At 50.2% G+C, this 21,302-nt stretch overlaps 5 protein-coding genes and 1 non-coding gene across 6 annotated transcripts; 1 reads left to right on the top strand and 5 right to left on the bottom strand.

The window, feature by feature from the left end:
- Positions 1–979: 979 nt before the first annotated feature.
- Positions 980–3,691, bottom strand: C8Q69DRAFT_521957 (putative sister chromatid separation protein; the record flags this gene model as incomplete). Its single annotated transcript, XM_028633530.1, has 2 exons — positions 980–1,971; positions 2,097–3,691. 2 exons carry the CDS (start codon positions 3,689–3,691, stop codon positions 1,350–1,352), a joined length of 2,217 nt encoding a protein of 738 aa, XP_028484200.1. The 3' UTR covers positions 980–1,349.
- Positions 3,692–4,875: 1,184 nt separating this feature from the next.
- C8Q69DRAFT_507920 (adenylate cyclase) lies at positions 4,876–11,412 on the bottom strand (the record flags this gene model as incomplete). The annotated part of the gene is made up of 3 exons (XM_028632932.1): positions 4,876–5,205; positions 5,264–10,510; positions 10,735–11,412. The coding sequence occupies 3 exons, from the start codon at positions 11,410–11,412 to the stop codon at positions 4,876–4,878; spliced, it is 6,255 nt and encodes a 2,084-aa protein (XP_028484199.1).
- A 2,995-nt stretch (positions 11,413–14,407) lies between these two features.
- Positions 14,408–14,498, top strand: C8Q69DRAFT_t89. The gene has a single exon. It is a non-coding gene; the product is annotated as a tRNA-Ala (tRNA).
- Positions 14,499–14,726: 228 nt separating this feature from the next.
- Positions 14,727–16,260, bottom strand: C8Q69DRAFT_470596 (hypothetical protein). Its single transcript, XM_028630848.1, has 5 exons — positions 16,116–16,260; positions 15,807–15,995; positions 15,645–15,738; positions 15,180–15,529; positions 14,727–15,073 (listed from the first exon to the last, which is right to left on the bottom strand). The coding sequence occupies exons 1-5, from the start codon at positions 16,190–16,192 to the stop codon at positions 14,791–14,793; spliced, it is 993 nt and encodes a 330-aa protein (XP_028484198.1). The 5' UTR covers positions 16,193–16,260; the 3' UTR covers positions 14,727–14,790.
- Positions 16,261–16,412: 152 nt separating this feature from the next.
- C8Q69DRAFT_470594 (hypothetical protein) lies at positions 16,413–19,521 on the bottom strand. Its single transcript, XM_028630847.1, has 5 exons — positions 19,167–19,521; positions 19,030–19,092; positions 18,377–18,972; positions 16,817–18,325; positions 16,413–16,754 (listed from the first exon to the last, which is right to left on the bottom strand). The coding sequence occupies exons 1-5, from the start codon at positions 19,183–19,185 to the stop codon at positions 16,662–16,664; spliced, it is 2,280 nt and encodes a 759-aa protein (XP_028484197.1). The 5' UTR covers positions 19,186–19,521; the 3' UTR covers positions 16,413–16,661.
- A 273-nt stretch (positions 19,522–19,794) lies between these two features.
- On the bottom strand, positions 19,795–20,699 carry C8Q69DRAFT_507917 (class I glutamine amidotransferase-like protein; the record flags this gene model as incomplete). The annotated part of the gene is made up of 3 exons (XM_028632931.1): positions 19,795–20,079; positions 20,149–20,223; positions 20,286–20,699. 3 exons carry the CDS (start codon positions 20,697–20,699, stop codon positions 19,795–19,797), a joined length of 774 nt encoding a protein of 257 aa, XP_028484196.1.
- Positions 20,700–21,302: the final 603 nt, after the last annotated feature.

Raw genomic sequence — 21,302 nt, 5'->3', positions numbered from 1 at the left:
ATCCTTTGATAGGCTGGTTCACTTCCCGGCGAGTCACGATGCTATCGGGTTGCTTGCTAAAAGGACACTGGATCAGACACCGTTCGACGTGAAACGCTTCTGCAGATATTGAGGGATAGTCCCAAGCCTCGCTCTCATACGTATGCTGCTGGTTCGATAAACGACGCATCCTCACAAGAACGTGACGGACTTGTTCAATTCTCACGTCCAAAGATACAGCAAGAGCTGTGGGATCAGGAGGCATTATGACCGTCGATCCGCGAAAGGAATGCCTATGGCCCGTCTTGCCACTGTGATTCAAACCCCTCTTATCGTAGACTGAGTTCCTTTCTCTCTCTCTCTCTCTCTTTCGCAACAATGGAGCCATGCAGAGCAGCAAAGGCGAATCGCAGCTTTAGGCAGATCGCGTCCGTCATCACGTGTCAAGGAGGCGACACCGAAGCCCGCAGGCAGACCATTGAAGAGAGCACCAATTCAATGTGAAAGACGAATTATAAATCGTTCAGATCGAGACTCCATCGGTGAATGAAGATCGCTGAGTTTATTCACTGTCAGGTCCCCGTACCGGAGCCATCGTTAGTGCATTGCGCAAGTCCAAACTGAAGGTACACTAGACTAATCTGAATAATCGTTAATGGGCCGATGCAGAAAAGCAGATCCCAGGTCAGAATTTGGTACCAAGGTGCAAATGTCGCTTGATCTCTTTTTAGATGGGATATGAAGAGAACATGGATAGGCAAGAAGGAGAAAGGGGAAGGCAGCCCGAGTCCATTGATCAAGAGGGCATACATATTAGTCAATGCCACAGGATGCAGGGACCATCCCTGTTTCGTACAAAAGCGTCTCATAACTCTCTGATGACTCTATAGATGTCAAAAAAGATGGTAGTGGCTTCGTAGTAGTAGTTTTGTTCTGACAAATAGAGCCCCAGGGCTTGATGTGTTGCGTATTGACATCCCGACTAGGACGGACGGGAAGTTGCTAAGTAATTGAGAAAGTGCGCTAAAGGAGGCTCTCTTCTAAGGATACAACCCTACTGTACAGAGGAGCTATCTCGGCTGGATACAAGGCGGGAAACAACATAATCACCGTTTGATTTGGGTAGAAGATATCACTTTGTCAAGCTCTACAGAGGGTATATCACGCGGAGGACCCCCGAGAAAGGAGCAGAGGATGGAACCAAACTGAAAGGAAACCACCGTAGTATTAAGAACATAAGAAATGTTGCCATTATCCAACACGGCCTGGGTATGGAGCGTGCTCTTTGTAAGTCAAATTCACAAGAAAAAGATCAGGTTATCAATGCACAAAGAAGAAAAAAGATATAATAACACAGACAAATCAAGTAATCAGTAAACAGGCCGTCCCTCGTCCCATCTTCTGGATTCTCGAGGGCTCCGTCCGACGCTGCTCTCGCCATTCCCATCCGCACGGGGAATATTGTCCTCTCCAGGAGAAAGAGAGAAACGGACTTTGCCGCTCTCCCTTCGCGCACTGCTCTCTAGGTCACTCCCAACACCACCAATGCCTCCAATCCACTCCCAGACTCGGGAGACATCACCTCCGCGGCCTTCACGAACAGCTGCACGGACGTTAGCGTTCCCTTCGACTACACTGCGGACACGCTTCCAGAGCGCTTCACGTCGACTGCCCTGAAGCTCGGTCCGCAGAACATCATCACGCAGTTGGCCAATAGGAACCCAGGGCTCCCTGGCATCTCCACGGGCATACAACGCGGCCTGTGTAGCCAGACGGTCAAGAGTCGTGGCTACGAGCTCTGGAACGCGCGCCATGTCCGAACGGTGTGCCAGCACACGAGAGCGAGCATACGCAAGAGCTGCAATAGACATGACTAGAATCGAAATAGGGAGTCGATATGCGAGGAGAGAAAGTCTGAGGTGGCGGCGGAAGGCACAGACGATGGGGAGACGTGCGAGGGAAGTTGACGTGAGAGTGAGGGAGTCGGTTGGTCTGTCATAGCGTGGAGGTCTCTGTTAGTTCCGTTACACAGGTCAGAATTATCGTCTTTTCTTGTCCCCGCATACAAATTCAGGATCAGACAAGGTTATTAGAATAACGGAAACAGCAATACTTACCCCTTCGATTCAGCGACGACTTCATCCCGTCCAATGATCTCTCCCAATGCGCCTTTCCAGAGATCGTCAAATTCCGCATCACTCATTCCTTTCCGTCTTTTCTTTGACACTTCTTTCTTGAGATCTGGCTCCGCAATGCCGGCAGACCTGGCCCTTTTGCTATCCTCCTTGAGCTCACCGCACTCGTACTTAGCTCTGCGCTCTCGAAGTTCCTCTACAGCCCTGTCGGCAACCGCTTTGACACGGCGCGCCTTTTCGCTATCTGGCTCGCATGTCGGCGGGAGAGGCACTAAACCTCCTAGTGATAGTGGGTGCGGTTTTAGAACAAAGTCCTCTTCACATTCTGCCTTGAAATCCGGGTAACAGAATGCATGCGGCGGGCAAGGCTCACACTGAGGTTCGAGGATCTTGGCCCATTGCGGCACATTGGTATCCGCCAACGACCATGTTTCTTTGCCAATCCCACAGTAGCCAATCTCGATCTTTTCCTTCCGCCACCACGCACCGAAGCCACTGACAAGTGAGAGAATGACAAGCCAAGAAGCGGCCTTGCTGACAGTACCTTGCTTCCGAGGCTTTTGCCGACGCGAGACCGGGTGATGCGAATTGGCGAACTCTTGGTCCAGTGCCAACTGTTCTTCTGGAGTAAACTCCTCTCCGGCACTGACGTCTTCATCGTCTCCCTCATCCTCTTCTTCGATCTCCTCTTCCAAAGATTTCCTCAGTCGAGAAACGGGGAACTCAAACGTAGTCCTGGTAGGCACATCGACACCGTCTTCTTGCTTGATCTTAATGGGGCCTTCTGACTTCCGCTTCTTTCGCTCTTCTCTGGCAAAAGCGCTCTCAGATGATAACCGTGATGTGCTCTTTCGTGACCGGCTAGACATGGACGCTCTTGGATGGTCCCAAGGGCTCGGGCTTCCACTCTGGAAAGGGTTATCATCGGTGAAAACACTATCGTCGTGAGGCTCCGTTTTGATAGGTGACGGTGTCCGGTGCGTGTTCGTCAGTGGCTCAGTAGATGGAATAGCCTCACTCTTCCGTAGCTTTCTCGCCGTAGATTTTCTTGGCGAAGCGCTACGTCGAGCGACAGGAGTCGTCAGGACATCCTCACCGGTCTCTGTGTCGGATGCGCGCGGGTGCTTCGTTGCGCCGGTACGAGCTGTTCTCCTTCCTGAAGCCGTGGAGGGAGTGAGGTAGGGGGGTTCATTCTCTGTATCGGCAGTTGAGGCTCTCGTACTCTGTCTGCCTCGTCCCCTCCTGGTAGAAGTCGTCGTTGACGGTGTGGGCGGCGGTGGCATTGAATCGCGATCATGACCATATGCATCATTATCCTCATTCACTACCGATGTTTCCCGGCTGCTCATGTCCGTGATGCCCTCACTTGTTCTCCTCACACGCTCGCGATCGCGCAACAACCTCTGCGCCTTAGGGAGCACCTCATCCTGCAAGATCCGAATGAGCTGTGCCTTCTTGGCCGACGCCGGGTATGAGACATCGTGGCTAACGAGGATAGCTCGTATGCGGGGAACGGTGAGGCTGTTGAGGTCAAAGTCTGGAGACAGGTATTCCAGGTCATCGAAGCCTGAAGCCATGGTGAGACGGGCGGTCGCCAAACAATGGCTCTGCACAGTGTCTAATTCAAGTAAAATTGATGAAGGATCTCCGGGGAATGTGCAGAGTGGCCTCCGCGTCTGATTTCTTGCGTGATATGCAGCACGACCAGACCGTATGCAAGGACGAAGGAAAGACGTGGTCCACCTAGGCGTTGTCTCGTCCTTTTTCCCACGTTTGTCCTTTTTGCTCACCAAGCGCAGAGCGGAATCTAAACTGCAAGACACTATTTGGTGGTCAATGTACAGTAGCTCGCTTGCAGATGAAGGGAAAAAAACACCTACAGTCACAGCGGTAGCCAGGGCAACAAGCGGAAGTGGGCGTAGGACCGACCGCGTACGGACCAATATCGTGAGCGCTTCAGCCAGGGCCAGTGGGCTCTTGTATTTTTCACAGGAGTTCAAGGGCCCAAATTATGCAGCAAATCTTCCTGATCATATAGAATATGTGAGATGCAATGATAGAAACAAGAGAGAATAGAATGGATGAGGATGACGACTTGAAATTGTCCTGCAGAAGCGACGACGACGTCAGTAAACACCAAAGCATGCAGCCGTGCATCACGTGATGCACTCGCCACCGCCGCAACGATACATGCTTCTGTAGGTCTCTTATCTATACATAGTAATACAGCAGTTCATAGAAAACCAGTGAAACTGCCTTGTTCTACCACAAATTTACCTAGTCCCAAGGAGGATGCAGATACAAGAACTAGTATTTAGATAGATTTCCTTCCATGAGAAAGACTCTCCTAAGAAAACACCAAAAGGGTACTGATCACCCCGCTCGAAGTATACGCTCCCACCCACCGATGCAAATACATTGCTGCCGACACCGCTACCGAATGCAGGCTCATAGAAAAAACGAAGGTCATGATTGCACCAAAGCGCCCCCAGGTCATGCCATGCAACATCCTTAACAACCGTCGTGAAGGGGTCTTAGTGAAGTCAAGCAGCATTGATTTGAAAAGAACAGGGAAATGCCATAGTGCCAGCCAAGCTCCCTTTATAGTCGATAGGATCCCATGCTTGATATCCCAGTGAATCCAAGAGACGCCGATTAAATTTTAAGAAAAATAAATAATAGGAAATAAGAGGGAAGGGAGACAGGACGTAAAGCATCCTGAGACTTTCCCATTCCGGCAATAGATGAGGTCAAAGAGACGCTAGTCTGTAGAATCTGTGTTCTGAGCGTCGGAAAATTGAGTGGGAGATGCGGATGGTAGGATTCGGTTGCGGAGTGAAGCCACGGAGCTCGCTCGGCTATTTCCACTTGAGGGGCTGTGAGGAAGAGTAACCGCCTCGACGAAGTTGGCTAGAGGTCGAGGAAGGCTAGATGTGCTAACGCTGAGCTGCTCCTTAAGAGCCTTAAACTCAGCCAGTTGTGTTTGAAGTTCTCGCATGATCTCGCCCATAGGCACAGCGTGGTCCTCAAGCTTGTCGCCTGGCTTGAATGGGCGCATCATATGACGCACTGATAGTGTATTGACGCATGCCTGCGGATGTCAGCAATATGGCTCAATTAAAGGCATTGTAGACCGTTTAGTTGCTCACCTCAATGCGGGTCACCTGCTGCTCGACAAGACTCAGTACAGTCGAGTCTGCAAGCTCACCGCCGCGGTTCTTGACAACATTAAAAAGAGCCACATTTGGCTCTTTGAGACGCGTATCCACTGGATCTTCCAGAGAGCTGCAGAGTCTCTCCAAGCGAAGAGTGATCTCCCAGAGGCGCCAGATCAAGTCTGTCTGCAGTTCCAGCTGGGAGCTCCTAGCAATGGTAGCTGGCGTGTCGCCTTCTTCCGGCTTGGTGCTTTCGATGGCCGCAATGCGACCAGCAAGCGAGTGGGGATAGATGAGATAGACAGGCTCGGGATTCTCAAGCCCTTTCAGTTTGCGTTCTCCCTGGTCTTTGATCACGAACCCTTGGCTATTGAGCTGTTGGAGCTCGCGACGAATGTTCTGTCCAATAGGATCCACATATGATTCGCTTGATCCGGTAGATGCAGAGCGTTCGCTGTCAGCATAAGCCTCAAGGTTACGCTGGATGTCACTCATGAAATCGGAAGACACGAAGACTTGGCCACCATCGGCGACAGCACTAATTCGGGATGCGCGGTTGACCATGGGCCCAAAGTAGTCCATGCGGTTTGTAACAGGGTCCTTTTCGCACACGGGCTCACCCCAGTGGATACCCATGCGGACAGACAAACCCCTGAAAATGATGTTGCCGTCACTATCATAGCGTTCCGCACACTGAGGCTGCTCGAGAATTTCAGTGGGCCATTCAGCTTCGAGCAGTTGAGTCTGGCAGTTGAAGCACCAAAGGAGAGCAGCAGTGGTAGTAGAGAATGCCACCATGAAAGCATCCCCTTCTGTCTTGACCTCGTACCCACCAATAATTCCGAGCTGCCGACGCAGTATGTCGTTGTGAATCTGGATTGCAGAGCGCATAGCGTCAGGATAGGTTTCCCAGAGCGAGGTCGACTTCTTGATGTCAGTGAAGATAATAGCAAGCTCGCCCACAGGGGCATCAACATGCTCAAATCGAGCGAGCCGCGAATCACCGGGACCATCACGTGGCTTCTTGCTTCGCTTCGAACTCGGTACGATTGATTCATCTAGGAAGGATGAGGGACCCATAGACATGCTAGTGCCTCTGAACTTGTATCTCTCACGCTTTCTAAGCTCACCGACGCCGAGGATTATGACCATCAACTTATTGGTGGCCCCAAATGAGATGGCAAGGTCGCGAATCTTCTGCGCCGCGATCATCAAATCTCTGCGTTCGGCCCTGGCGACATCAACAACCACATCCGGGGTTACAAAGTCCCAAAGTTCCCGAGATCCGACAATGATCATCTCGTCCTGCTCAGAGAGTGTGACCCGCACAGTATGGGGTGCAGCAATGACTGCCGGCATCATTGGGAAATAGCCGAAGGCGCGAGAGACGGGGAGAACATCATTGAGTTTCCCATTTCTCGAAACGAAGCCACCAGCAGCGCGTATCCGAGCTCTCTCATGGGATTCTGCAGGATCGTGGAAACGCGTCAGATGCCTGGACGACCCGTCTGACTTGACAAGGACAGCCTGAGCATCTCCGACGTTGGCCACATAGAGATCCATGTTCTGCAGAAACAATATGGTTGCAACACCCCCCATGTTGATGTCGTCTTGATTCAGCAGCTTCGCTGAAGCAGAGCCTCGATGATACCGACGAATCTCTCGGTCATCGATCGACTTATACGCCGCTGCTGCCATGTCTTTGTTGAGGGACAGGAACGCTCTCCTCAATGCATCCAGCGGTGTTTCATGATTGTCTATCTGTAGCTTCTTGAGCTCGTCGACAAATGCAGAAGTGAAGTTTTCGTGCAAAAATTTGGCTATCTTGGAACCGCCGCTTGATGGACATTGACCGTCGAACATACCGACAACTGTTTCCATATTATCCGGCCGAAGGCGAGGCACCATCATATCGATTATCGAAAGATGCTCGTTTCTCCCCAGGTAATCCGCCATACCATAAGCAAGGGCCCCGGTATGAGTGGCGGACGTCCTGACACGTCGGTCTTCGGTCTCTTCTGGAATCGTGGGAATCGTCAAGGTCACATCCATGAGGCCAAGGACTCTCAAATGTGGGAGAGAGTTGAAGTCTGTGAGCTCCGCCCCATTGGCGACTGTTCCCACCGAAGCTACATTAGGCTTGATTTCCAGTCGTTTGTTCCCTGAGAAATTGAGGTACTTCAAGTTATGATTCCAGTTCCAATTCCAATCGTAAGGCCAATTAGAAACATTGTACTTCAGAGCGTTGCTACCCACGTCTAGGATAGAAAGCTTGCTAACTTTGCAAAGCTCAGCTGGGAGTACTTGGAACCTGTTAACATTAATATGGAGGGTCTTGAGATTGCTGGTCTCTTCGAGATCGTCGGATGGCAGGGAAGTCAGTTCATTTCCAGATAGATAAAGCTCCGAGAGAAATTGCCAACGTTTGAGGATTCCCAGTGGCAATTCCGTAAGCTCATTGTAAGAGAGGTTGAGTATGCGGATTTCTGGAAGCAACGACAATTCACGGAAGATATCATCTTCAAGGCGATTGTCCGCAAGATACAAGTTTCGAAGTGACCCGGCAAAAGTGGTTGCGAGCCGTTGCGAAAAGTTGGAGTCTTTTCGCGAAGACAACGTCGCATCTGTAGCTGAGCGTGAAATGGTTGAAGCAGAAGACACCTTTCTCGTTCCTCCAAAGTTTGATGAGGCTGTGGAACCTTTCCGATAGACACTTGTCCCCGATGTTCCCGGGTTCAAGTGCGAGGCGCCGGATTGGCTTGGACGTCTTGCACTGAAATCCTCAAGATCTCCAAGCTCTTCGTAGCTTGGGGTGCCTGACACGCCTGGAGTGGAAGCTGGCGTAGGGATTCCTTGCTCTCCCGGAGGCTGAGGGGGTTGACTGGTATGCCTGGGGAAACTCTCCAAAACGTTGGACGAAACATTAAGAGTCTCTAATTTGAGACAATACCAAATCTCTGCGGGTAGTCGACTCAGGTTGCATTCGCGGAGGTTGAGATACTTGAGCTCAACGAGACATCCTATGGTAGCTGGCAAAGAGGAAAGTGGGTTCTTGATCATACTGAAATGCTCCAACTTCCGAAGCTTGCCAATGTGAGGTGACAGGGACATAAAGTGGTTCCTGTCAAGGATCAACTTTGTCAAATTTGGGAGATTGTCAAAGAACGATTGGTTGAAATGCACAAGCTTTGCCGAGGCAATATTGAGTGATGTGAGCGTCAGAATCGGCGAGTCCACATCAAACTGTGTGATCGGACAATGATCAACGACCAGAGTCCGCAGTTTTGAGAAAGAGCCCCTGAACTTGGAAATCGAGTTGTGACCGAGGAGAAGCTGCTCTAAACGCGGCAGTTGGGACAAAGTGTCGATGTTGACGATCGAATTGAAACGAGCATCGACTTCTTTGAGGTTGATCAGGTTTTTGAAGCTTCCGTCAAGTTCCCCGCTCAGCATGTTGTTATTTACCCACAACCTCTCCAGAGCTGTGAGATTTCCAATGTTTGGAAGCTTGCGAATGTTATTAAAACTGACATCGAGATCAACAAGAGTTTTGAGGTTTCCAAGAAACTCAGGGATTTCCTGGAAGCTATTGGAGGACATATTGAGACTCCGCAGCGACTTGAAGTTGGCAAAGTAAGAGGGTAGATGGGTCAGTTTGTTGTTTGCCATCTTGATACTGACAAGACCTTGCAACCTGTCGAGATGGGCATGTTCGAGATCTTCCAAGCGGTTGTTGGATATATCCAGCACAGTCAACCGAGACGCCAGGCCAATACTAGGGGGTAGACGTTTGGCTTCATTGCTCATGAATTTGATCTCTCTCAAGTTAATGCAGCTCTGGATAAAGTCCTTCGGGACATCCATTGACAGGTTCCTTGAGAGATTGAGCGATATGATCTCCGAGGCCTTCTTGTAGAGTGTTATCGGGATTGTAACAAGGCTGCGCCCTTGGAGATCCACGTGGCTGAATTTCTGCATTTTGTTGAATCCTGGATCACCTTCCAGACTGCTGTATCCGCTGAGTTTTGTCGGTAAGAAAGTGAAACGGCAGATATAGCTGTGATCCTCCCGACCAATGTCTTCGATTCTGTCTGCCGGAGTGTACCCGACTTGCTCGAGCAGCCGCTTCTGCATTAGAATAGGTCTTTCACTGTGATCTAATTGCCGCGACAGATCATTTTTCCGGAGGACAATCTCATAGTTATTAAGATCATCTTGCAAGAATGACTTTCGACCGAGCATCACTAGAATGTCGGCCACTGTTGTGTTTAAACCGGAAGAGAGGGTAGCAAAGGTCGAGTCGATACGGAATATGCGAATGAAATATGATTTGCCGTCATCTTTCACTGGCGGACCGCGCGAATCATCCGCTGTTTCTGGTATTCGCGCAGCGATGTCCTGCCGCTTGACCTGCCAACTTTCAGGGGCGTACCAATTCCCAAGCTGACTATTTCGATCCTTTCCGTCTTGGCCCTGCGAGGTAGTTGCATCGTGAATACTGCTCTTGTCTCTGGGTGACGGCGGCCGTGGTCCGCTGATAATGCCTGTCATGTCGTCAAGATCAGTGTCGAGCGTCCAGAAGCCTTCCTGATCCGACTGAGCTCTAGGCTCCTTGGCCCCGGTTTCATGACTAGCACCTCGTCTGCCTCGGAATTTGGCGGGCCCAATGCCAATTCCTTTGGCGGAATCCTTTCTACGATCTGAATCTGCCGTGTCTGGCCTCACCGGCCCAGGGCCTTCGATGGAGCCTTGTCGACCTACTCTAACCGGAGAGGCATCCCTCTTCGACTTAGAAGATCCTTTGGATGGGTCAAGAAGCGACTTGCTTGATCCGGGCAGATGCTTCAACGTATTCGGGGCTTTGTGACGGCGCAGCTTATCGAGGAAACCACGCTTATTCGGTGGCAGACCAGGCGAGTGTGGATCATCAGATTCCCGATAGAGGGAGCTCTGGAGACTGGGAGTTGGGCTTGTAGCCCGGCCAGCCGAGCTAGTTGCAGCCGACGCACTGCGGCCGCCATCCCGGGATCGAGAGCCGATACTGATATCGTCGTTTCCTGTAATAGGACGCGATGAGTCACCTGATATAGTCGACCTTTCTTCTTTGCTTCGAGAATGACGATGACCAGGGAAGTGCATACGGTTTGAATCCTTCTGGGAATTTTGATTTCCAGCAAAACGATGACTGTCCGGATCAATAGGTGCCGGTCTAACTGGTGCGTCCCCGTACTGAGGGATGTCCTGGGAATGGTCCAAATGTCAGCTCATGTCATCGATAGACATGTCGTAAGATAGAGCATGGACCAAAATCAAAGATAAAAATAAATAAATAAGAAAAGACGATGAGTAACTTGAACGGGAGGTTCAAGGTGGACGACGATGGTTTTGACACCGTCCGCATAAGGACTCAGCAGGCGCAGTTCCGCAAACAATTCACATGCGCAAGCAGCACGGTGATAACTCACATGAAACCTCTGGTACATCCATGGGGTGACCTCGCTTGACGGCAGAGGAGTATGAGGTCTTGGGGGAGATGCAGCGCGGTCCGAGGTGTTGCGAGAACCAACAGAGTTGTTCCTACCCCGGGCCGAACTTGCGGCAGAATTGTGATTCTGAGGGTTACCATCGGAATCTGCGCTTACATTGAATTCATCGCCAAAAAAGCCTTGCAGCTTCTTGCGGAACTTGCCACCGCTATGGCTAGATCGTGATCCTTGACTGCTTATTGTTGTTTGGCTGGCAACCGAAGGCCTTCTGTTATCACGATCGTAACCTAACTCTCCCGAGTCGCTGGCTGCCGTACGTCCCGTACCGGGCCGGAATAGCGGCGAGGCTGGAGATATTTCGTATTCGGAGGCTTCGTTAAAGAAAGTGCCAGGACCAGCGCTCGGGGGGATCGTGGGCGATGATGACCATCCGACCTGTTCCTGGTTAATAGAGCTGGTGTCTGACGAAGGCCCCTGCGGCCGCGATGATGTTGCATCATCGAGCACAGCTAATGCTCTTCTGTGGTTACCCAGACCCGACATCTGCCGTCGGTCAGTTGGAGATACGTCTGGTGAACTTGAACGAAATCGGGCGTCACGCTCCTCGGCCGCATCTCTGGTAGGTTTGCGACTGCGTGAATCCGATCTGAAAGGCATCAGCAATCACCATGGAATGTCGCGAAACTGGATGTAGCGTGCAGTGTAATGGGATACGAGAGAAACTCTCAGCTAGGTCTTCCAATGTGACTTATCATCGCAACTTTCATAGCACAGAGTGAACCATAAATGAGTATTGTGTGAGTGGTAGATGCAGAAGATTGCAGGCAATAACAGCTACTTGATAATCGCGCATCAAAAATGAAACATTCAGAACAGTATCAGGGAAGGGGCCGACCGTGTTGACGCATGGGGGAAAATGCATGAGGCATGCATCAGGTATCCTCACCTGTCCAGAGTCGGGGAATCCGATTGCGGCGGGACACCTCGACCTTTTGCCAGATACAGGCCCTGTCTGCGGTTCTTCGTTTGATTATTATCAGTTATTGTCTCTTGTGAGTGTAAACTGCCATTGCTCGAGCTGTGCGATCCATGCCTCCTATCGGGCCCATCATGCTCTAGTCCTGTCATATCGACGCTTGATATGACGTCTCCCAGCAATGGGCAGCGAAGGGACAGGAACGTTGGCGCGCAGTGGAAACCTCAGGAGCTCTGCACAGCTGAGGCTGGGGGAATCATCAATCGAAGAGCTCGCCGCGGGGAAGGGAGAGGGGAAAGGGGTGTGGCGGAACAGAGGTTCCACTGAGGTACGGACGGCGGGGACGCGAAACGTTTGAGCGGAGTCAGCCCCGGGCGGAGATCGTTCGTCACACGCTGAGGCTACCGTAGCAGAACGGAGAGCCAGCAAGGGAGGAAGACGAGAGATCTGGACACGCGCGGACGATGGTCAATGGAGAGGAGATGCGGAGAGGAGATCGCAGCTGAGGCTCATATGCGGGAGCAAGTATAGATGCGAGCAGGATGCGTCGAGGTCGGGATGCGGGTGCAGGATCGAGCCCAACAGGACGCGGGCATCTTCATGTTCTGACGGGGTGGACGGAGATCAGAACGGTCGCAGTGGTCAGCGCAAGAGCAGTGGCGCTCATGATCGAAGAAGGCGTTCAGTCCGAATGGAAATAATGGATGATGGGGAGGTTTGAAGCAGAGCAGAGCAGAGAAGCAGGAGTCGAGGTCGGAGCGATCCGACGGAGACGGGGCTAAACCCTTCGCAGGCCGGACAGCTTCCGCGGGCGAGAGAGACGAACAAGATGGATCGTTCATTTACCCCGGGAGTTGGTCGCCCCAAACGTGCTGGGATCTCTGGTCAAAACGGACCGTGATGATTGATCTAACCAAAAGATGGTCTTTCTCCTGTCTGTCCCTCCACGCCCCCAGGTTAACTAAGTACGGGAGGTTGGCCCGTGAGGCTGTCTGTGCTCAACGATGGAGACCGATGGACAAGCAGTTATTATATTTTGTGATTATTGTCTTCAGCAACAATGCTGTTATCTACTTTTGACACTCATGAATGTTACCAGGAAGCCAATTCTCTATTTCTCTGCTCAGCTCTCAAGAGTTTCGGATACAGTCAATGCCCATCCAGCTCGCCACTGTGGCCTGAGACCCTTTTTTTTCCCCTCGGATGCGCCATCCGGAGCTGTCAGCCTCAATATGCACATGCGGAAAATACCGTGTCCACTGCGATGCATCCTGGTCCTTGACTGGAGGATATTTTTTCCATTGTACAGTAATACGTGCTGTCGTCCAGGTACTGCATCCTACTCAGCTCGAGCCAGAACTCCTCCCGCAGCCCGTCCCGCACGGCTTGGGCGCCCGCGCTGAGCGCTCGATTCCGTAGGTAGCTGCGCAATCGGTTCCACTGACCATGCACGCGGGAATCTGGACTTCTTTGCCCTAGCGTGTGAGTTCCTTGAGGTTAGGAAATTGATTATTAGACAGATGAATCATGATACTCTGCCGGCTTATGACGATGACTCGGGGAGCATCGTCATCCCTCCAGACGCCGTTCCCGGTGAGCACAAGGATAATTGGTGCCTCCGTGGTGACTCCAGGAACGCCATCCCCGTCAGTCGACGTAATAAACAGTTACGATTCGAGCTGTTGCTGACTATGAATTATTACTAGCGAACTACTTCATAATAACGGGGAACCGTCGGCTAACTAGACAGAAGTTAGAACTCATTCAACCTTCAAATCGGCACGGTCCGCTCTGTTTGGGACCCTGAGCCTATGCTGCCCCCAGCGCATGTTTTCTCCAAACGTCTCTGCCACTAAGAGCGGCGGTAGACTGGAGACTGTACTCTGTAGTGCAATCTGAGTTACGAGCAAGCTTGTTACTGCATTAGATTCCTTCCTTGGGGATATAGCTCTATCCGATCGAGGACTGCAGAGCTCCTGATCTCATATCCGAGTATCTACTCGAGAACGCCCAGCATCTTAGGGACCAGACATCTGTATTGCATGCGACAACAACAACATGAACCTGCTATTGGTCTTTTCTTCATTCTCATCAGCAAGATGTTTCTGCCCCTTTAGTGCTAGCTATTAACTTGCCCCGTCCACAGACGAACGGGGTCATATGATAAGGTGCCGCAGGTCGGATCAGCAGGGTAAGGCTTTCCCGGCCCATTATTTAGCAATCAGCTGTATTGTCGATCGCCCGCATTTTAATTAAATAGCCCCCAGGTCAATCATTTTAGTTGCGGATAAAGAGTTCAATAGAGGAGATCCAATAATTGAGCTAATAATTCACCATATAATGTACGGAATCAGAGAAATAAGTGTACCATTAGGCTTGGCATGTGTTCCGTTGGAAGCCGGAATATATAGTCTATCCCCAGAGAGGATGTGAACCAATAGATCCGCGCCTTAGGACTAAATGCATTAATATGAGATGAAAAAAACACGTAGTCGACTAATCTTATCGGTTTTTACGCCATGTGTGTGGTAGAATATTAACATATTCAAGTGTGATATGAGTCTCTGTCTTGCATGCAAGTCTACCATAATGTAATGATAATCGTTGAGCTTCCCTATTGGGAAATAAGCTGTACATTTTGATGATTCAAAATAAGCCAGCTAATGCCAAGTTGTCGGGCTGTTAGCTCAGTTGGTAGAGCGCTCGCTTCGCATCCCTTTATGATCGCATCTGCGAGAGGTCGTGGGTTCGATTCCCACATAGTCCACTCATTAGTATTTCATTTTTGTTATCGTTTTTTTTTGGCATTCTGTCTCGTGGTTTTGGTAATGGCTTAGATAGTGTCGTGTCCCCGAAACCTGTAGGGTTGTTCTTTTGTGCCGTCTGGGATACTAGAGAACGAATTGGAACAGCTAGAAATATATAGATATAGATATTACTTTGCGTAATGTAGACTATCTCCCACCTACGAACATACATGAAAAGCAATACCAAAGGCCCATGTTCGATTCTCTAATACCCCCAGTAATCTAGTTCTTTAACTAACCCAAGACACGCCATTAAACAAACCCCAGCCGCTTCATTTCTGCCTCTGTCCATTCCCATAACTCCCTCGCCAGACCATCATCTCTCGCTCTACTTGTCATTTGACCCAACTCTGTCCCATTTTCCAGATACTGCCCACTAATCTCCTTGTTAAATCCATCACTCGCAATAGCAAACAGCTGCGTATATGCCCCTTTCTCCACCGTCTGGTTCAGAGGGAGAATCCGCGCTAACGCATCTATAAGAATCGACACAAGCCAAAGCAGGATATTCCCATCGAAGCGACGCAATAATTTCCTATTAACGATAACAATCAAATTAGCAAGTCTATATCTAGAAATATATAAACATATATACATAGTAGCGAAAGGAAAGGACAGAAATGGGATTTTAATTAACGCACGTATCTACCCTTCCGGGGTTAATACTCGCGGTCCAAATCTCACCCTCACTCGGGATCGAGACTGGATCCGCATGTAATGCTCTGGTCTCTAGCGTGCCGTATCGCCTGTACAATTCCCTCGCGTGAAGGATATTCGCTAATTTAGATGCCCCGTACCTCTTTACTGGTCCCGTGATGAAACCTACGTTCTGGTTCACATCTAAGAGGTTGATACCGTATGAGGGCGCGTCGTGATGTGCCTGCGAGGAGACGTTTACGATGCGGACTGTCCCCGGTGGAGAGATTGATGCTGCTGCTTGGATGGATGGGAGGAGGGTCTGGGTTAGGAGCCAGTGGGAGATGTAGTTTATCTTTGAAGAAAGAAAGGGGGGAAAAGAGTATGTGGTTAGTTTAGGTAGTTTCCATCTGGTCAAGTTGGGTAGGGATTGGGAGATCAGGATGGAAGTGATCGTGTTATATATATACCTGAAACTGGGCCTCATATCCATCTAGGGTCTTCTCGTATGGAGTAGCCATTATTCCTGCGTTATTGACGAGGCCATGTATGCGAGGTTCTTGTCTGTTCGAACGCAGATGCATCAGTCACGATGACATATACGTGAATTTCGAACTCTTAAACAAACCCACCTCTTCAACATCCCCGCAGCATCAACTACACTTCTCAAATCGGCCAAATCCATCTTTACAAGCCGTACATCCGCTCCGGGAACCCGCTCCTTGATATGTCGAATAGCCTCGTTACCATTTTCTTCGGACCTCGAGCAGAGATATACTCTGGCACCATGGGTAGCGAGTTGTAAGGTTGTTTCATAGCCGCTATTTTTCGACTCTGTTAGTGATATGTTATATACTTAACGAGCTCAATTTAGTTATGCTAGCCAGTGGTTATTGTAAAGGAGGAGGATGAGGATATAAATGTGAAAACACTGTACGTACAGACCCGTATTCCCACCCGTCACGACATATACTCTCCCAGTCAGATCGGGCAAGGAGCTGGGATGGAAAGATGACATCTTTTACTTTATTTGGTGGTATGTTTGTGTTGGATCTGGTTTGGTCACGGTTGGTAAGTAGTTGTTCGTTCCCAAGTCGATTTTATATAGGTTCATGTCTTCAGACGAGGACTGTCACAGATATGAAACATCCGAACCCCGCATTCTACTCTTATTGCGGTCGAGTAGATAGATCTACGGCGGATTTACTGGACGGTACTGCGGACCACGTTATTGTCGGGTGATCGAGACAGGAAGTGGAGTTTCCTACAATTTAAGTACAATGGGCGTTAAGCGCCATATTTTCACTATGGTAGAATGATCATCAGAATCGCTAGTATGCCGGTAATACATAAAGTGTGAACCCGTGAGTCCCAGGTATCGAAAGCATTACATAGTTGAAACTACCAATAAGAAGCCCTTGTAATAAGATGGTGTTTTCTAAGTGAGCTACTCAGCAAGAAGCATCTTGATAATGCTCCTCCGGCATTTACGCAGAAAGACCTCTCTTTTCGCTTTCGGAGAAGAAAATGATCATCCGCCAAAGCTTCTTCACCAATACCTCTGCTTCCTCGTCCAGAGCCTAAATTTCAATTATCAGTAATGGCTCTCTGCAGCAAAGTGTCGGGGGATTCGTAAACTCACCATTTCTAGCTGTTCCACAAGTTCTTGAGGAGGCCCGTGCTTGCGGACATGCTCTTCCACAACCTCCACCAGCATCTGCTCTTGCACTCCCAAGTACTCCACAATCTTCTTCTCGACGAACGGTCTGAGCTGCTCGGTGAGGACGCTTTCGTCCACAAATTCCCACTTGACATCCCACTTCCATAGTCCTTCCTTCTCTGTCGGGATCTCCGCCGCCAGTTGTCTGGCAGCCTGGGCACGCTCTTCTTCTGTGAGCCCGGAAGCCTCTGCTGCGGAATCGAACTTGATGGGGACGAGGGCACGCTTCTGCGTGATGCCTGTCTCTTCTTCGTCTTCCAGAAGACCCTCGACTTCCGCAACTGTCCTGCGCGTCGACTGGGCCTGAGCCTTCTGCGCGGCGGCTCCCAGAGAGAGCTTGAAGCGCTGGGGCTCTCTTGGAACTTCGTGGCGAGACTCCAGCTCCTCTGCCTGGCGAGCGAGGAAGTCGTCCGCCATTCCGCGGGCCTGTTCTCGTTGCTGCTGGGATCGGGCCTTCTCTCGTTCCTCCGCAGCGCGGTCAGCGTCATCCATAGCCTGCTCTCGGCTTCTGAAGGCAGCACGGCTCCGAATCCAAGCACCACGATCCGCATAATAGTCCTCGACTTTTCGGCTGGCCTCAGTATCATCGTTCCATTCTCGAAGACGTTTAGCCATAGCCTCCTTGGTTTCGTCGGCCTTCGCCTCTTCTTCTTTGTCTCGGTTCTTTTCTCGTTCAACAGCTGCTGTTCTACTCCGCTCGCGGTTCAGCCAGCGCCGCTCTTGGTCGAGATACAGTTTTTCCAGCTCTGCATCCCGCTTCTCCTTCCGCCTTCGCTCGAGTTCTTCGTCACTAGCATCGGTATCTTCATCTTCGAAAGCAGTAGACCCGCTGATTCCTCCGTTGACAAAGGAAACACCTTTCTGGTAATCCTTTGGAATCTGCACGCCAAATCCCTTGGGTCCGGAAGGCGCATTTGGTACGCCCCTGTCCCTAGGACCGAGAGGGATACCGTTGGCGCCTCCAGCAGGACCGCTGGGCGCCGTACGAGGCGGAGATGCGAGGCGGTTGACTCTCGGACCCGCATTCCTAGCCCGCTCCATAGATTCAATTTCCTCCTCCCGCTTGAGACGCTCAAGATCCCTGCGGTTGCTCCTCTCGCGGAAAGCAGCAATCTCCTTAGCGACAGTCTCTCGCATCTCAGCTGGGATGTCGGACAGTTCATCATCGACAGTGATAGGAATAGTGACGACCTCAGCAGCGTTCTCTTCGTTCTGACCGTCGGCATCTTTCATAGCAGTGTCGCCTTCGCGATCAATCACGGAAGCATCTTCTTTTTGAGTTGGAGCAGTAGGGTTTGCTAGGTCTTCTAATACGCTAGCAAGAGTCTTGCGCGCATTATCCAGACGAGCCTGAAGCTCTGCAGGGTCCTTGTCACCTCTGCTGTTCTCATATTGTTCGAGGTAGTTCAGAGTGCTGTCATCAATCACGACCTGTTTTCCAGTTAATATCGAAAAAGAACAACGTGCGTTCTTCATACGTACCAATAACTTGCTCTTTTCCACCTCACGCTCCTGCTCGCCCTCTGACGGCATCTGTCTTTTTACAGGAACTTCCACGTCGTTTAGTACTTCCACAGCAGTACCTAGGCTTTCAGGGTCCTCGTACTCTGCGAAACCAAACTTGCAAGGCTTATCGTCCGCATCAGTGGCGCGAATCCAGCGTCTCAAGTTCCCAGCGGATCGCAAAATCCTCTCGATACCTTCATCGCCTCCGGTACCTTCAGTAATCCCACCGACGAAAATAGTCCGAACAATCTCCTCCTTGGTCGGCGGTTGTAGCTGCATCATAGCATCTCGTACATTCTGTCGTTGCGACTCCAGGGTACCGGAACCCAGGCCTGCGCGTCTCCCTCCAAACTCTCCGCCACGTTCTCTACCACTTTCCGGTGTAGCTGACTTTGAAGGTCCTGAAGTACCGAGTCGAATAACAGGCGCAGAGAAGTTGATGTTTGGCATGTTCGCAGGCGGTTGGAAGTTCGGGGGGAAGCCAGCGGGTCGACCTGGCTGCGCAGCGTTTGCCTGCTGCACACCTGGGGGAGGCGCCGTTCCAGGCGCAGCACCGATGCCGGGAGGAGGACCTAGATTACAAAATTAGAATCTAAAGTAAAAACGTCGTATCATAGGAGGGAACATACCCATGCCTGGTGGTGCGCCAGGAAAACCGGGGAATTCTGGAGGACGGCCATAGAGACCGGGAGCTTGCGAACGGTCAGCATGAGCAAAACCCATAATAGAACAAAACACATAAAACTGGAGAGCCAAAAGAACTCACGTTGATAAGGATTATACATGGCTCAGCACTCGATTTGTGGAGGCGATCGTGTCACGCTTATTGTTCTAGATGAAGCGGCCTCTGTTAGGAGCAAGCAGCTCGCTCTGTAGCTTGCTGTGCCGCTGATCGTGGAGATGACTCTGAACTTCCTGGATAAATCGCAGCTCCTCACGTGTCGCAAAGGATCCAGGAATGAGTTTTCTGAGACTGCGTTTGTAATGCGGTGAGGAGGAGCTGGTACTGGCAAATCTGCTGGAATTGCGACGCGGCGGATTTGATGCCTTCAAAGATACGTGTGGTCCGTGCACGGTCCTTTCAAGGCTTGGCGGCGTCCAGACTAAAGGATGAGGTCCATGTCGGCCCTACAATATTTGAATTTTTGAATATTGTTCTCTGACTGGAATTCATATGTTATATAATATACATTGCATGGTAGTTGATTATTGTGGGTGCCGGATCGTTGGTCTCGAGTATTATGATCCACCTCTTACAGCCACCAAAAAGTTCTTTGTTGCCCTGCATTTCTGTATCCATCTCTTTCGTGGCTATTTCAGATGAGCAGCCCCTTTTCACGAATCCAGGTGAGATATATCAGATTCTCTGATACCTCGCGCGACACCTCTAGATATTAGTCTCCTGATGCCCACTCTAGGATCTTCCTAAAGATCTTCACTCCATCATGCTCTTCCTGCATGGAACGCTTCACAATATTCAGGCTTCTATGATCGGACGAACCGATGTATGTGAAAGCGTGATCCATGATCATACTGGCTAAGTCACCATTCATTTCCGGATGACCCTGGAGCGTGAGTATATTTTTCGACGGTGATAGGAACACCTGGTTATTTTCTGCCAGTGAAATGAAGCCAGGGACTGGAATATCGACCTGGCGTTTGTGAAATTGATGTATCCGCTGCAGAAAAAAGTAAGTATCCTCGTTTCTACGGAAAAGGGTGGTTTATGATGAGATGAGACCACGAACGTATGTGCCCTTCTCAGCGGCAAATGGGAAAAACGACTTCCCCTCCTCCGTTAGTTGGCATGCCCTGATTCCCAGCTATACGAGAGATCAGTTACTACTTCTGAGACGCAGCATATATAGCCAGATCAGACACCAACCTCAGGTTCCTCCATAGCTATTACTGTACCTCCAAGGGCAGCGCATATTGCCTGATGACCCCAGCAGATCCCGACCATCTTCTTCTCTGGGAAACTCTCCGCTAAATGTCTTATATATGCGAGCATCTTTTCTACCCAAGGCTCTGGATTGCGGACATCTGCGGTACCCCCGGAGAGAATGATCAGGTCGTAGTAAGATGGATCAGGATATGATTGTGCCACTATCGGATCGTAGAAGTGTATGTCGGCCGTGGGGTCGAGTACACCTGGATTCAGACCTCCAAGGTCATTTACTGCCTGGGACGCGGTTGTTGTAAATGACGTCCGTACGAATCGAAAGAACGGGATGGAAGATGAAGTGTTCATAAGTATGGCGATCCTAGTACCTGGAGACGCAGCTTGATCCTCCAACATGATGCGATAATGGGAGCGAACGATCTATATGAAGGAACACTGTGTGAGGGTCGCGGTTCGAATGATGTCTGTTGTCAGCTGCGAATCATTCGGGTACTGTGGCATCGCTGATTTTTTTTTTCGATGCGGAAGTCTGCCACTGGCTCAGAGACTGTCTTGCTAAGGAATTTAGTGCCGATATGATGTCAGAAAGGTCGGATCACCAAGCAGCGCTGCGAGTTGTAGCAAAAGAAATCGATGGATCATTTAGGTTCGCAGTTGTCATGTCATTTCGGGATCTCTTGGTTAAGTAACCACCGCGGGGTCGATAAGAGTACTGCATAATTACCCGGGATCATCTAATAAAAGAAAATAAATTGAAGACCACTAATATTAATAGATTATAGAACGATCTCATTTGATTTTCTTTCCCTAGAGTTATTAAGATATATCAATTCACTGCTGGACACAATTGGAGCGAGCTGTTTCCTGTAAGACTGTAAGTTCGTTCTCTAGGTCCAGCAAGACTCAAGAGGAACATAGATACTAGATAGCTAGCACGAGAACGGTGTCCTAGTAAGTAGCGTAAGGATAACAGCTATGATGATTTGAAATATGCCTGGA

Source organism: Paecilomyces variotii (assembly GCF_004022145.1).
Source record: "Paecilomyces variotii strain CBS 101075 chromosome Unknown C8Q69scaffold_7, whole genome shotgun sequence".
Taxonomy (NCBI): Eukaryota; Fungi; Ascomycota; class Eurotiomycetes; order Eurotiales; family Thermoascaceae; genus Paecilomyces; species Paecilomyces variotii.
The sequence above is the reverse complement of the archived record's forward strand: the minus strand, read 5'-3'. Positions and strand labels throughout refer to the sequence as shown.

Bases quoted from the DNA above. Each gene is read 5' to 3' on its own strand.
- C8Q69DRAFT_470596 (XM_028630848.1), bottom strand. From the start codon at position 16,192: ATGTCATCTTTCCATCCCAGCTCCTTGCCCGATCTGACTGGGAGAGTA. The intron at 15,739-15,806 runs GTGGGTTTGTTT...GCGTTCGAACAG, and splicing joins GCTGCGGGGATGTTGAAGAG to ACAAGAACCTCGCATACATG. The intron at 15,074-15,179 runs GTGCGTTAATTA...TATCGTTAATAG, and splicing joins AACCCCGGAAGGGTAGATAC to GAAATTATTGCGTCGCTTCG.
- C8Q69DRAFT_470594 (XM_028630847.1), bottom strand. The intron at 18,326-18,376 runs GTACGTATGAAG...ACTGGAAAACAG, and splicing joins TGGAAAAGAGCAAGTTATTG to GTCGTGATTGATGACAGCAC. The intron at 16,755-16,816 runs GTGAGTTTACGA...ATTGAAATTTAG, and splicing joins TTGTGGAACAGCTAGAAATG to GCTCTGGACGAGGAAGCAGA.